This window comes from Pleurodeles waltl, chromosome 6 (assembly GCF_031143425.1).
Source record: "Pleurodeles waltl isolate 20211129_DDA chromosome 6, aPleWal1.hap1.20221129, whole genome shotgun sequence".
NCBI lineage: Eukaryota > Metazoa > Chordata > Amphibia > Caudata > Salamandridae > Pleurodeles > Pleurodeles waltl.
This window is the reverse complement of record NC_090445.1, coordinates 977,208,683-977,225,356: the sequence shown is the minus strand read 5'-3', so window position 1 is coordinate 977,225,356 and position 16,674 is coordinate 977,208,683. Positions and strand designations below refer to the sequence as shown.

The 16,674-nt window shown below is 44.2% G+C and overlaps 1 protein-coding gene across 3 annotated transcripts in view; it reads left to right on the top strand.

Moving 5' to 3' along the window:
• TBC1D12 (TBC1 domain family member 12) overlaps positions 1-16,674 on the top strand; it is a 407,968-nt gene that overhangs the window by 138,155 nt on the left and 253,139 nt on the right. For all 3 annotated transcript variants that reach the window (XM_069239854.1, XM_069239853.1, XM_069239852.1), the window contains one exon: positions 2,565-2,680. In XM_069239854.1, the coding sequence (XP_069095955.1) occupies positions 2,565-2,680 (116 nt within the window). The remainder of the gene's footprint in view (positions 1-2,564; positions 2,681-16,674) is intronic.

The window sequence follows — 16,674 nt, the reverse complement described above, 5'->3', positions numbered from 1 at the left end:
GTTAAGTATGTGTTGCAAGAAAGTTTAAAGTCCAGATTAAAGGCAGTAAAAGCATTGAGTAATAGATGTAGAGGGTTACAGTGCAAGGTTAACCCTTGAGTATTGGTGGCCATACAGAAGTTGGGGACTCCTCCCAGTTACTATTCCACATTTGTTGTTAGAAGAAATGTTGGTTCTTGAAAAAAAGATCAGCAATCCTGGGTGTTGAATCCAGAGAAGGCTCAAAACGGAAGCCCGATGTGAGTTGCAGGAGCCATTGGTAAAATAAGGACATCTGATATGGAAATTTCCAAGTGGCAACAAAGTGCAAAACAAGGTCAAACAGCAAGGGTATGTGGCTGGCCTTTAAATGCACGTCCCCTTTGTCAAACTTTGTCATGTGGGTGTGATATGCTCCATTGGGCTAAGTCCGAGGTGGTATACAGTAAGAACTCTGTGTTCCGATTGACTTTGTGGTAGTTGTTTTTCAACCCTTTTTGTGATCTTCAAAAAGCTCCAACAGGAAGGAGGCAGTGTGACTATACTGTAACATCTAGACTTTGTTAGGTCAGTTCTTATAGTTTATTCCAGTCATCCAAAGTCTACAAACGTGAAGGTTTTTTTCACCCAAACGAGCACGGCATTCTAATAAACAAGGTTTTTAAGGGAAAATCAGTATTCACAGGAATCATCCTGGCAGGTCCCCGTGGCATGTAGGGCTAAACTATTAAGACTTGTGCTAGCTCAGCACAGAGCTGAGCACGCATTTTATTCCTTTTGAGTTGTTTAGGTTGATATATATAACTCCGAATTTCTCAGGTATTGCATGATCTTCAGGCACCACAACACTGGGCAGATTTTGCAGCTATTGCTTCTGATTTGCTCTGCCCAAAGTTAATGCACTAGCTCTAAATCAGCAAATAAAATTTCTGTGTTATATGTATGAACTTTAGAACCCTCAAACTTAAGAAACAAGCATGTAGCTCAACACTAAATCATCACATCTCTTTATGATACAGCCCGCCTTCTCTTGATTAATGCAGTTAGAAGGAGAGGGGGGTTGCTTTGAATGACCCAGTTTTACAGAAGTCCTTCCCCAGTAGCTGCAGGCATCCCCATCCAGGACTTTCCCAATTTCCTGGTACTTACAGACTTCAAGAAGTAAGTTTCATAGAAGGATCGAGCAGTCCACACAATATCTTTTGTGCATATACAGCTGGTACACACCCACTGACTATTCCCACTGCTTGTAGTCAACTCTAAATCCTCCACAGGCCAGGAACTTTCTCCTCATTCCCTAACATAGCTTTCAAAAGCTAGGATCCTACAACACGCAAGCCTCCCTGTTCTTAGTAACTCAAACCTCACTTAGCCTTGCGACCAAATCAAGAAAGTGGCTTCTTTAGTTCTCAAACACGTTCTTGAACCAGGATTTCATGTTAGAAAAAACAGCTCTTCCAAAGTAACCTCTGAAGATGGGCAATGTTCCACATCAGGAAGGCTTTTCATTCTTGCCCTAGTCCAAATCCTGATGCCAGGAAAAGCGACTCAGCACTCTAACTCTAGTACAACACATGACATTGTACCCTAGTTATGAACTTATACACTCCAACTGTTCCTGGACGAGTGCCTTGTGGTAATCAGAATTTCGCAGAGGACCTTGGCAGCCTAGTTTCTTGACTTTATACCAATTAAACAGTATTGATGTTTGCTATCTCAGTGATGGGAGTTGTTTTTCACAGGAAGCATACAGTCCCTCATGCTTAGGTTCAGGGTTTAAGATGGCATTTTTACTAACGAATGATTAAACTTTCTTGTGACTCATGAAACCCATTCACGTTTTGAAAAAATAGAACTTTGATTTGAAAATTCTCAGCAGTACTTTACTGATGACTTGACTGTTAGGACTGTGATTAATGCAATAATACGCTTTTAACAAATAGTCCGTTTCATCATCGCTAAAAGTAATTATTTAGCAACCTATTTCACCAGAGCCCTCCCTGAAAGATCATATTGTAAGAGCACGATACATATTTTTACTTTTTAATTTTAAGAAGTGTTGTTCAAGAACTGACCTCAGCGTCACTCCCATGTCTGAGGCAGGGCAGTTATAATGGCATCTGCTATTTAAAATAAAGCATCCCCCCCTCATAGTACTACAAATGAAAATTAGTAATACAAACAAACGCATTTACTATAACTTGTGGGTCTGATGCTAATACTATACAGCTTATACCTCACTTTAGCTATTTAATATGTTTTCATTAAAGTTACGGATTTTACTCATACAAATAAGATAGGTAAATGAGTTTAGTACATGCTGCCAAGACGTGTGAGTATTCGTCATCCTGAATTCGATAATTGAGTACTATTGGATGGGTGATATGTTCTTGAAATATTACAGGGCGAGTCTAATTATTGCAAACCATTATTGTTTTTCGAGATCTGCGCTTCTAGTAATTGGTTGCTGTGAACATCCAAGAGGACCACATAATTGCCTTGGAATGTGTTTATGGTGTTAAAATAAACTGGCATTAAATTTGACCAGTGTGGTTGTAATGTATATTTTCATTAAAACCTTTTAGGAATATGAAACGCGAACCGGAAAAGCTTGTAAGCCTGCAGGTCTTTTTCCAAGACGTAAGAACTTTGAATTTGAACCACTTTCAACCACAGCTCTTATTCTGGAAGATCGACCAGCGTAAGCAGTTTTATTGCTTTTATTTCAATATACTGTTTTCCAATAGCAAAATGTACCTTAATAGCTTAAGCCTGTTTTGAAGTGTTTAAAACGTACTAGTGCAGCAGTTTTTTTAGTTTTATTGATTAACTTGAATCTAATTCGCATCATTACATTATTTCCAATGATACCAAGCACAGATACATTTCAACCTGTAGACGAAATAATACAGTACAAGTGAATAAACATCCACAACCTGACATTAATGACCATTCGTTCTAAGGCAACTACTCAGGCGAGAATACAGAACAGGAAGAAAATGCATCTCCAGATGAACACTGCAGATATGAGGGGGACGGGCCCCAGAAGTCTTTGGGGCGAGCAGTGGGGTGTATTTCTGCTACATAATGGTCCACCAAATCGCAGCAGTAGGTAATGTCTTTAAGGCATTGATCTGTCATGGGCGATGTCCTCTGCATCCATACCAAGGCCAGGGCCATTGATACCTGATGCCGAATTGTGTTAGGAAAGCTGAGACATCTGAGGTGAGGGGAGCAAAAATTCTTCCAGTATATTTCTCAAGAGTTCAGACAGGCTTTGCCAGTCCATCAACACATTCTGACTGTTCCAAGACATATGTAGGAAAGTTGCATTTGGTAAACCGCGTTGTTTAGACACTGCTTGTCCTCTTGAACCAAATGTAACTGTTTGATCAGGAGTATATTAATATTGATGCAAATATTTAAAATGCATCAGTTCATGGTTAAAATTGAACGCCATTTGTTTCATTTGATCACAGAAGTAGCCCATGACATACTCCCATCTCCGGTTAGCCCCAAAGAGAGATGGAGAGACAAAAATGCTCGTCATAAATTGTGAGTAAAGGAAGGAACTGGAGTGGCCCTTGTTAGCCCTTAGAATATAGGCAGAGAGCAGAGCCATTTCAGGTATCGGGCTGCCCTGCCGCAGAGCTTAGTCTGTGATAGAACCACGTTGCCACTGCCATGTCACCTTGCAGAGTTAGAAAAGCTCGTGCAGGAGGTTTAAAAGTGAACTAAATTTGTATTTATGAGTTAAAGGATGACTGCATGCTTGTGAGAAAGTAGCCTCTTTCTAGCCTTGTTACCCCCACTTTTGGCCTGTTTGTGAGTGTATGTCAGGGTTTTTTCACTGTCTCACTGGGATCCTGCCAGCCAGGGCCCAGTGCTCATAGTGAAAACCCTATGTTTTCAGTATGTTTGTTATGTGTCACTGGGACCCTGCTAGTCAGGACCCCAGTGCTCATAAGTTTGTGGCCTATACTGTATGTATGTGTTCCCTGTGTGGACCTAACTGTCGCACTGAGGCTCTGCTAACCAGAACCTCAGTGGTTATGCTCTCTCGTTACAAATTGTCACTAACAGGCTAGTGACCAATTTTACCAATTTACATTGGATTACTGGAACACCCTTATAATTCCCTAGTATATGGTACTGAGGTACCCAGGGTATTGGGGTTCCAGGAGATCCCTAGGGGCTGCAGCATTTCTTTTGCCACCCATAGGGAGCTCTGACAATTCTTACACAGGCCTGCCACTGCAGCCTGAGTGAAATAACGTCCACGTTATTTCACAGCCATTTTACACTGCACTTAAGTAACTTATAAGTCACCTATATGTCTAACCTTTACCTGGTAATGGTTAGGTGCAAAGTTACTTAGTGTGAGGGCACCCTGGCACTAGCCAAGGTGCCCCCACATTGTTCAGAGCCAATTCCCTGAACTTTGTGAGTGCGGGGACACCATTACACGCGTGCACTACATATAGGTCACTACCTATATGTAGCTTCACAATGGTAACTCCGAATATGGCCATGTAACATGTCTATGATCATGGAATTGCCCCCTCTATGCCATCCTGGCATAGTTGGCACAATCCCATGATCCCAGTGGTCTGTAGCACAGACCCTGGTACTGCCAAACTGCCCTTCCTGGGGTTTCACTGCAGCTGCTGCTGCTGCCAACCCCTCAGACAGGCATCTGCCCTCCTGGGGTCCAGCCAGGCCTGGCCCAGGATGGCAGAACAAAGAACTTCCTCTGAGAGAGGGTGTGACACCCTCTCCCTTTGGAAAATGGTGTGAAGGCAGGGGAGGAGTAGCCTCCCCCAGCCTCTGGAAATGCTTTGTTGGGCACAGATGTGCCCAATTCTGCATAAGCCAGTCTACACCGGTTCAGGGGACCCCTTAGCCCCTGCTCTGGCGTGAAACTGGACAAAGGAAAGGGGAGTGACCACTCCTCTGACCTGCACCTCCCCTGGGAGGTGTCCAGAGCTCCTCCAGTGTGCTCCAGACCTCTGCCATCTTGGAAACAGAGGTGCTGCTGGCACACTGGACTGCTCTGAGTGGCCAGTGCCACCAGGTGACGTCAGAGACTCCTTCTGATAGGCTCCTTCAGGTGTTAGTAGCCTATCCTCTCTCCTAGGTAGCCAAACCCTCTTTTCTGGCTATTTAGGGTCTCTGTCTCTGGGGAAACTTCAGATAACGAATGCATGAGCTCAGCCGAGTTCCTCTGCATCTCTCTCTTCACCTTCTGATAAGGAATCGACTGCTGACCGCGCTGGAAGCCTGCAAACCTGCAACATAGTAGCAAAGACGACTACTGCAACTCTGTAACGCTGATCCTGCCGCCTTCTCGACTGTTTTCCTGCTTGTGCATGCTGTGGGGGTAGTCTGCCTCCTCTCTGCACCAGAAGATCCGAAGAAATCTCCCGTGGGTCGACGGAATCTTCCCCCTGCAACCGCAGGCACCAAAAAGCTGCATTACCGGTCCCTTGGGTCTCCTCTCAGCACGACGAGCGAGGTCCCTCGAATCCAGCGACTCTGTCCAAGTGACCCTCACAGTCCAGTGACTCTTCAGTCCAAGTTTGGTGGAGGTAAGTCCTTGCCTCACCTCGCTGGGCTGCATTGCTGGGAACCGCGACTTTGCAGCTACTCCGGCCCCTGTGCACTTCCGGCGGAAATCCTTTGTGCACAGCCAAGCCTGGGTCCACGGCACTCTAACCTGCATTGCACGACTTTCTAAGTTGGTCTCCGGCGACGTGGGACTCCTTTGTGCAACTTCGGCGAGCACCGTTTCACGCATCCTCGTAGTGCCTGTTTCTGGCACTTCTCCGGGTGCTACCTGCTTCAGAGAGGGCTCCTTGTCTTGCTCGACGTCCCCTCTCTCTGCTGGTCCAATTTGCGACCTCCTGGTCCCTCCTGGGCCTCAGCAGCGTCCAAAAACGCTAACCGCACGATTTGCAGCTAGCAAGGCTTGTTGGCGTTCTTTCGGCGGGAAAACACTTCTGCACGACTCTCCATGGCGAGAGGGATCCGTCCACCAAAGGGGAAGTCTCTAGCCCTTTTCGTTCCTGCAGAAACCTCAGCTTCTTCTGTCCAGTAGAAGCTTCTTTGCACCCGTAGCTGGCATTTCCTGGGCATCTGCCCATCTCCGACTTGCTTGTGACTTTTGGACTTGGTCCCCTTGTTCCACAGGTACCCTAGATTGGAAATCCACAGTTGTTGCATTGCTGGTTTGTGTCTTTCCTGCATTATTCCTCTAACACAACTTCTTTGTCCTTAGGGGAACTTTAGTGCACTTTGCACTCACTTTTCAGGGTCTTGGGGAGGGTTATTTTTCTAACTCTCACTATTTTCTAATAGTCCCAGCGACCCTCTACAAGGTCACATAGGTTTGGGGTCCATTCGTGGTTCGCATTCCACTTTTGGAGTATATGGTTTGTGTTGCCCCTATCCCTATGTTTCCCCATTGCATCCTATTGTAACTATACATTGTTTGCACTGTTTTCTAAGACTATACTGCATATTTTTGCTATTGTGTATATATATCTTGTGTATATTTCCTATCCTCTCACTGAGGGTACACTCTAAGATACTTTGGCATATTGTCATAAAAATAAAGTACCTTTATTTTTAGTATAACTGTGTATTGTGTTTTCTTATGATATTGTGCATATGACACTAGGTGGTACTGTAGTAGCTTCACACGTCTCCTAGTTCAGCCTAAGCTGCTCTGCTAAGCTACCATTATCTATCAGCCTAAGCTGCTAGACACCCTATACACTAATAAGGGATAACTGGGCCTGGTGCAAGGTGCAAGTACCCCTTGGTACTCACTACAAGCCAGTCCAGCCTCCTACATTGGTTGTGCAGCGGTGGGATAAGTGCTTTGAGACTACTTACCACTCTTGTCATTGTACTTTTCATAAGAGAAAAATATACAAAACAAGGTCAGTGTATATACACATAGCCAAAAAGTTTTGCATTTCCTCTTTTCACTCTTTTCTAAGTGCTGAAAAGTACTTCTAACTTTCTAAAAAGTTCTAAAAAGTTTAAAAAGTTTTTTTCTCTGTCTTTCTAAAAGCTCTGACAAACTGTTTATCTTTTACTATCACTTTAACTCTCTCTAAAAATGTCTGGCACAGGCCAAAATGTTGATCTGTCCAAACTTGCATATGATCACCTTAGCTGGAAAGGAGCAAGGAATCTCTGCATAGAGAGAGGTTTGAGTGTAGGGAAGAATCCTTCCTTAGAACTGTTAATTAACATGCTTAGAGTACAGGATAAGGCCATAAGTGCCCAATCTGTAGAAAAAGTAGCTAATGGTTCTCAATCTGATCCAGGGACTCCCCCAGGAAAAGATTCAGGAAAGAAACTTCCTAGCCTGCCCATTACTAGACAGTCTAGCATAGTTGGTAATGATGAGGAGCCACACCATAGAAATAGTGTTGTCTCACATCATAGCAAAAGCATTTATTCTCACCATACTGGTAGTGATGTTTCTGTTAGCCAAGCTGTTAGGGTGGCTTCTGTAAGGGACAGGTCTCCTTCTGTCCATTCTCACCATACTTCTGTTTCAAGGCATGTCCCTCCCACCCACCCTGATGACAGATTGTTAGAAAGGGAACTCAATAGATTGCGAGTGGAACAAACCAGACTGAAGCTCAAGAAGCAACAGCTGGATTTGGATAGACAGACTTTAGAAGTAGAGAAGGAGAGACAGAAACTGGGTTTAGAAACCCATGGTGGCAGCAGCAGTATTCCCCATAGTCATCCTGTAAAAGAGCATGATTCCAGGAATCTGCACAAGATAGTTCCCCCTTACAAGGAGGGGGATGACATTAACAAGTGGTTTACTGCACTTGAGAGGGCCTGTGTTGTACAGGATGTCCCTCAAAGGCAGTGGGCTGCTATCCTATGGCTATCATTTAGTGGAAAAGGTAGGGATAGGCTCCTTACTGTGAAAGAAAATGATGCTAATAATTTCCAAGTTCTTAAGAATGCACTCCTGGATGGTTATGGCTTAACCACTGAACAGTACAGGATAAAGTTCAGAGAGACCAAAAAGGAGTCTTCACAAGACTGGGTTGATTTCATTGACCATTCAGTGAAGGCCTTGGAGGGGTGGTTACATGGCAGTAAAGTTACTGATTATGAAAGCCTGTATAACACAATCCTGAGAGAGCATATACTTAATAATTGTGTGTCTGATTTGTTGCACCAGTACCTGGTAGACTCTGATCTGACCTCTCCCCAAGAATTGGGAAAGAAGGCAGACAAATGGGTCAGAACAAGGGTGAACAGAAAAGTTCATACAGGGGGTGACAAAGATGGCAATAAGAAGAAAGATGGTGAAAAATCTCAAGATAAGCATGGGGATAAGGGTAAAACCAAAGATCCCACTTCAAATCTTAAACACTCTTCAGAGGGTGGGGATAAAACTAATTCTTCCTCTTCTTCTCAACCCACACACATTAAAAAGCCTTGGTGCTTTGTGTGTAAAAACAGAGGCCATAGGCCAGGGGATAAGTCCTGTCCAGGTAAACCCCCTGAGCCTACCACCACTAATACATCAAGCTGTAGTGCCCCTAGCAGTAGTGGTACTAGTGGTGGGACTGCTGGCAACAGTCAAGTTAAGGGTGTAGTTGGGTTCACTTATGGGTCCATCATAGAAACTGGGGTAGTCAGTCCCAAGACAGTTTCTGTCACACCTAGTGGCATTGGCCTTGCCACACTGGCTGCTTGTCCCCTTACAATGGATAAGTACAGGCAGACAGTTTCAATAAATGGTGTTGAGGCCTTGGCCTACAGGGACACAGGTGCCAGTATCACTTTGGTGACTGAAAACCTTGTGGCTCCTGAACAACACATCATTGGACAACAGTATAAAATTATTGATGTCCATAACTCCACTAAGTTTCTTCCCTTAGCTATAATTCAGTTTAGTTGGGGTGGAGTTACTGGCCCTAAGCAGGTGGTAGTATCACCTAGCTTACCTGTAGACTGTCTCTTAGGTAATGACCTAGAGGCCTCAGGTTGGGCTAATGTAGAGTTTTATGCCCATGCAGCCATGCTGGGCATCCCTGATGAATTGTTCCCTCTCATTTCTACTGAAATGGAAAAGCAAAGGAGAGAAGGCCTGAAAACTCAGGATCCCTCTCCATCAACAGGTAAAAAGGGTATCACAGTATCCCCTAACCACCCTACCATTCAGGATACCATTCCTGTGGTGGGAGAAACCTCTCCTGGGGTGGCACCTGTTCCAAGGGAATCATCAGTTGGCAAAACTGTACTCCCTGAGGTAGAAGTACCTCTCTGTGGGATAACTAACATTGGTGAGAAAAAGAGCACCATTTTAGTTAACATGGAGCATCCCTCCAACCCTCCCAGAGATACTTTAGTGCAGAAACCCTGCACTGCCTCACAACACTTAGGACAGCATCCCTGCCCTAGTGTGGAGCTCATAGGACAGCATCCCTGCCCTGCTCCAACTCAAGAGAAACAGCATCCCTGTTCTCTCTTCCAGCCATATGGACAAAGTTTTTGCCCAGCTATGGCTTTTCTGAGACAGCATCCCTGTCTGGCATTTCCATCACTACAAATAGGTTCAGTGGACAATTCCCACTGCTCTAAACTAAAACTTACTGATAGAAACTCTGAAAATACATCTTCACATTGTTGCTTAGCTAAAAAACTTCAAACAGGGTGGTTTACATCCCCACCGTGAAGTAACCATAGAGTGGATGATAAAGGGAGTAACCAGTCTATTGCAGAGCTACTCTCTACTTATCACCACTTAGACAATAAAGTCTCAACTGGCCAAGGTTAGCCTTATTGTCCTTCGTTTGGGGGGGGGTTGTGTGAGAAAGTAGCCTCTTTCTAGCCTTGTTACCCCCACTTTTGGCCTGTTTGTGAGTGTATGTCAGGGTGTTTTCACTGTCTCACTGGGATCCTGCCAGCCAGGGCCCAGTGCTCATAGTGAAAACCCTATGTTTTCAGTATGTTTGTTATGTGTCACTGGGACCCTGCTAGTCAGGACCCCAGTGCTCATAAGTTTGTGGCCTATATGTATGTGTTCCCTGTGTGGTGCCTAACTGTCTCACTGAGGCTCTGCTAACCAGAACCTCAGTGGTTATGCTCTCTCTTTACAAATTGTCACTAACAGGCTAGTGACCAATTTTACCAATTTACATTGGATTACTGGAACACCCTTATAATTCCCTAGTATATGGTACTGAGGTACCCAGGGTATTGGGGTTCCAGGAGATCCCTAGGGGCTGCAGCATTTCTTTTGCCACCCATAGGGAGCTCTGACAATTCTTACACAGGCCTGCCACTGCAGCCTGAGTGAAATAACGTCCACGTTATTTCACAGCCATTTTACACTGCACTTAAGTAACTTATAAGTCACCTATATGTCTAACCTTTACCTGGTAAAGGTTAGGTGCAAAGTTACTTAGTGTGAGGGCACCCTGGCACTAGCCAAGGTGCCCCCACATTGTTCAGAGCCAATTCCCTGAACTTTGTGAGTGCGGGGACACCATTACACGCGTGCACTACATATAGGTCACTACCTATATGTAGCTTCACAATGGTAACTCCGAATATGGCCATGTAACATGTCTATGATCATGGAATTGCCCCCTCTATGCCATCCTGGCATAGTTGGCACAATCCCATGATCCCAGTGGTCTGTAGCACAGACCCTGGTACTGCCAAACTGCCCTTCCTGGGGTTTCACTGCAGCTGCTGCTGCTGCCAACCCCTCAGACAGGCATCTGCCCTCCTGGGGTCCAGCCAGGCCTGGCCCAGGATGGCAGAACAAAGAACTTCCTCTGAGAGAGGGTGTGACACCCTCTCCCTTTGGAAAATGGTGTGAAGGCAGGGGAGGAGTAGACTCCCCCAGCCTCTGGAAATGCTTTGTTGGGCACAGATGTGCCCAATTCTGCATAAGCCAGTCTACACCGGTTCAGGGGACCCCTTAGCCCCTGCTCTGGCGCGAAACTGGACAAAGGAAAGGGGAGTGACCACTCCCCTGACCTGCACCTCCCCTGGGAGGTGTCCAGAGCTCCTCCAGTGTGCTCCAGACCTCTGCCATCTTGGAAACAGAGGTGCTGCTGGCACACTGGACTGCTCTGAGTGGCCAGTGCCACCAGGTGACGTCAGAGACTCCTTCTGATAGGCTCCTTCAGGTGTTAGTAGCCTATCCTCTCTCCTAGGTAGCCAAACCCTCTTTTCTGGCTATTTAGGGTCTCTGTCTCTGGGGAAACTTCAGATAACGAATGCATGAGCTCAGCCGAGTTCCTCTGCATCTCTCTCTTCACCTTCTGATAAGGAATCGACTGCTGACCGCGCTGGAAGCCTGCAAACCTGCAACATAGTAGCAAAGACGACTACTGCAACTCTGTAACGCTGATCCTGCCGCCTTCTCGACTGTTTTCCTGCTTGTGCGTGCTGTGGGGGTAGTCTGCCTCCTCTCTGCACCAGAAGCTCCGAAGAAATCTCCCGTGGGTCGACGGAATCTTCCCCCTGCAACCGCAGGCACCAAAAAGCTGCATTACCGGTCCCTTGGGTCTCCTCTCAGCACGACGAGCGAGGTCCCTCGAATCCAGCGACTCTGTCCAAGTGACCCCCACAGTCCAGTGACTCTTCAGTCCAAGTTTGGTGGAGGTAAGTCCTTGCCTCACCTCGCTGGGCTGCATTGCTGGGAACCGCGACTTTGCAGCTACTCCGGCCCCTGTGCACTTCCGGCGGAAATCCTTTGTGCACAGCCAAGCCTGGGTCCACGGCACTCTAACCTGCATTGCACGACTTTCTAAGTTGGTCTCCGGCGACGTGGGACTCCTTTGTGCAACTTCGGCGAGCACCGTTTCACGCATCTTCGTAGTGCCTGTTTCTGGCACTTCTCCGGGTGCTACCTGCTTCAGAGAGGGCTCCTTGTCTTGCTCGACATCCCCTCTCTCTGCTGGTCCAATTTGCGACCTCCTGGTCCCTCCTGGGCCTCAGCAGCGTCCAAAAACGCTAACCGCACGATTTGCAGCTAGCAAGGCTTGTTGGCGTTCTTTCGGCGGGAAAACACTTCTGCACGACTCTCCACGGCGAGAGGGATCCGTCCACCAAAGGGGAAGTCTCTAGCCCTTTTCGTTCCTGCAGAAACCTCAGCTTCTTCTGTCCAGTAGAAGCTTCTTTGCACCCGTAGCTGGCATTCCCTGGGCATCTGCCCATCTCCGACTTGCTTGTGACTTTTGGACTTGGTCCCCTTGTTCCACAGGTACCCTAGATTGGAAATCCACAGTTGTTGCATTGCTGGTTTGTGTCTTTCCTACATTATTCCTCTAACACGACTTCTTTGTCCTTAGGGGAACTTTAGTGCACTTTGCACTCACTTTTCAGGGTCTTGGGGAGGGTTATTTTTCTAACTCTCACTATTTTCTAATAGTCCCAGCGACCCTCTACAAGGTCACATAGGTTTGGGGTCCATTCGTGGTTCGCATTCCACTTTTGGAGTATATGGTTTGTGTTGCCCCTATCCCTATGTTTCCCCATTGCATCCTATTGTAACTATACATTGTTTGCACTGTTTTCTAAGACTATACTGCACATTTTTGCTATTGTGTATATATATCTTGTGTATATTTCCTATCCTCTCACTGAGGGTACACTCTAAGATACTTTGGCATATTGTCATAAAAATAAAGTACCTTTATTTTTAGTATAACTGTGTATTGTGTTTTCTTATGATATTGTGCATATGACACTAGGTGGTACTGTAGTAGCTTCACACGTCTCCTAGTTCAGCCTAAGCTGCTCTGCTAAGCTACCATTATCTATCAGCCTAAGCTGCTAGACACCCTATACACTAATAAGGGATAACTGGGCCTGGTGCAAGGTGCAAGTACCCCTTGGTACTCACTACAAGCCAGTCCAGCCTCCTACAATGCTCATATTTGAATCTGTACCAAATTGTGAATTGTTTATCACTTTACCTGCTGTCTTCCTCCAATCTTTAACCACCCCCAGTGGCGGACTTCACATGAAAGTATAGGGGAAGAGCCCCACCAGAAACTTTTCAGAAATTCCCAGAATCTGGAGTGCTGTTAAGCATCCGAGTAGAGATGCCATTGCATAGCCCCACAGCTTTCAGAGCGAAATTATTATCACATTCAAGCTGATGTTTATGCATTTAGGGCGAGTGTGGGGGAATAGAGTTAGTCCACGACCCACAGCTCTTGTTCAAAACAGTGTGACCATTCTGACATTACGTGACCGAAATCTAGAATAACAGCAGCCTGAATGTAATGGTGCCCATCTGTGAGACATATTTCCTGACCTAGCATGTGATCATTCCTGGCAGACGTTTGTCATAATGGTGATAGTCCTGCCATTCTAAGGCCCTCACTGTTGTGATTTTAACATATTGAAGTGTAAGACAATCTGTCTTTGTTCAGCAATGCTGTAGGACACTTGTGTACTCACTCTAAATGGTAACCTGATATGTACACACCAAACTTTCATTTGCTGAAAATGAATAGCTACCATTGTGGGGGAAAAGGTGTATTGTTTTCAAATGAAAACGACACTTTTTCTTTGAGACAATGGAGTTTATTCTTTCCAAATGAAAAGTTGCATCTGATTGCAAAATGTTTTCCAAAACTGTCAAACTGATAGAGAGAGGAAGAATTATTGGATTTCCAAAAATATTTAAAGCTGTTATTTGGTAACTATTTATTGTGACTTTGGGACACTTACTACAGAAGTTGTTTCAGATGGTACTAGCCACTCTAACTGTTATTTCATAATTTGTTTGATAAAACCTTTGGACATGTTACTGCTGCTGCTGTCTTACGCCTGGGTCCTCAAAATCGCAATATCTGTTTTGCTCTGTGAACCTGTAAGATCTTTGTAATGTGTCTGGGTGCTAAGCAGTATGAGTTGGTGAAATCAGTGTAGCTCTTTTGCCTAAAACCTAAGACTGATAACTATACATTTAAAAACATCTACCATAACTTTGCCTAAAATAAATGGTACATGAAGAATAAAAACAAATCATTGAAAAATTAGACCTGACCAATATGCTGCATTTACACACTTTCTTGCGATTTAAATAACCCTCTTTTCTTATTTTACTGGTGTTGCTTTTATATTTGTATGAGTTGGGCTTCTTTTTAGCCCTGTCTAGTAGGATTGAGCGATTGTCAACACCTTTTTGATTTTACATTATTTATATATATATCTGAATGTGTATAACCTTTAAGTAGGTGGCAATATATTAAAAACAATCCAAACTATTCATGAGCATCAAAATTAGACATAATATCTCAATATCAGGAACATAAAACAAGTGCCCTTTTAGATATATAAATATGTCAAACTGCTGTTATTGTTGTTGGAATCGTACATTATAGTGTCAAAACAATTCCAAACATTTAAAAAGAGAAATGCCACTCATAAAGTGCATGATAATCAATATCATAATCCGAATGTGTGATGTCATCAGGTGGCAAATTCATTTTGGAACATATATATGATGCTATATAGTTCTTTTATGGATGCCATCTTGGAGTGACACCACACCTCCTAATAATCATTAATATTTATATCATGTCATTACCAGCATCATATGCCCATCACCTTTAATTTAATTTAAAAAAAACAACACTGGGGAAGGGAGCCTCCAGGGCCCCTAGGGGGGAGGTGTGGGAGTTGGACACAGCAGGCCAGGCCCTGGGGCCAACACTATGGTACGCAAACTAAAGTCCGTGCCTCATGTGGGATTGGCTGCCTGCAGGGGTCCAGCTGATAGGGACAAGCTCTGTGTCTAGCCACCTGCTAGACGTTGCTGAAAGCAGTGCCCTTCGTTGGGAAGGGCCTATTTTATGTATTTTAATAAAATATTACTTTGTTAAAAAGAATAAAAACTAGAAACAAACTGAAAACACCAAAGGTTAATGTGACGTTAAAGTTGGGTGAAAATTTCAGTCACAACGTAACATTTTAAAGTAAAAAACACTGAAATTCAACAGTTATAGTTATTTCAAATAACTATAACTCATGCCCTAAGTTAGCTATAACTCGCAAAATCACCATGTACTGTTAATTTCCTCACAAACTTCATTACTCATGACATGTTCTATGATATTTATACTATCACTGCAACATCTGCACTGAAATTGATGAGAAAACTGCATGACGTGGTCTGTGCCATTCACATATTTCTCCCACCCACCTCAACATGAGCTTGTTGGTCTTCCTGCTTTAGCCTTAGGCTAACTTCACTTTGAGTGGTAGAATTCTGCTCTTGCACAAGGAGTACAGCCACAAATAAAGTGGTTTCCTTTAGTGCCAGAAACTACTATGACAATGTGTGCTTTTTATGACCTCAGGCCATCCTAATCTGTAAACAGAAAACCACTACAGCGCTTATTTTCCGGTCAGCGCTACCCTGAAGCATTGAACCATACTCCTAGGACCAAAATAGCTCAAATGAATGGCGTCATAAAAACAAAATAAAGAACTCGGATAATCCTCATTCAGGCAAACAATGCTTTTGAGTACATGTCGTAGAGGCATAATAAGCGAGCAATTGCAAGCCAATAGGGCTTGGCAGTCTTTTGGCTTTGCAACTGTATGTTATGTCATAGTTTTTTAAAATGTTATTGTTGAGGAATCTGCAACGTGCCCACCAACATAAAATATAAACTTTAGCTAAAAGCAGAACTATGGAAACATTACACCACTGCAGTAAGCAGTGTTGCACTGCATTTAAAATGTTGTTTTTGAGTTAGCGCTTGTTTTTAAGTCCGGTATAGAGGCTGCTTTAACTGTTTGCCATCCTGGTGTATTTAAAACATATGTTAATAGAGAAAAATACATATATTTTTGAATTCACAAAGGGGATTCGGCCAACCCTTTTTATTAATTGACTTAATAAACTGTCATTCACATATTACTTCCAACTCTCATAGAATACAGTATTTGGCAATTGGGGCTAGCCCACTTCAGTCATTGATTTTCTTGCCTGCATTTTACATCACTGCCCTTAATTCCCTTGGCTGGTACGCATTTAGTTTGCCAATATTTTCTCTTTTCATTTCCTGTGCTTTTTTTTTTTTTTTTTTTTAGGCTGGCAGTAGCTCCCACTCGAAAATGGTGACACTAGTGTTGCATGTTGCCTCACGAGTCTACTGGATCTGCCAACACTTCTTTAATGTAGTTTCATTTTATAAACATTACAAAAAACAGAGGGGCTGCCTGCAGTTGGCTGCTCATAGTGAGCTTTTGGCAGCCCCTTCACTTCACCAGGATTCACTGAGAAGTGCAGATACTTGTAAACTTTGGGTGACTTGGATTTACATGGATTTACTCACTGGTGTTCGCATTTGTAGCACAGAACTGAAATATTATGTTGCAATTTTGCCAGTGGCCTAATGTAAAATTTACGTGGCCCTCTGCAGAATATGATGCGGTGCCCTTGGGTCTCTCATATATCATGTTAATGTATTTGCTTTAGTCTGGCTGGGTGCCCCCTAAAAGGTTTGGGACACACAGGCACCGCTGGGGCCTGTGTTAGGCTCCTGAGTTTTGTGCAGAGACAAAATCATTGCACGCATTACACTATTTGAGCAGTGCAATCAATTTTTAATACATGGTGCCTGAATGTTACAGGTGTAATTTAAAGGTTCATTAAAATACACCAAAACA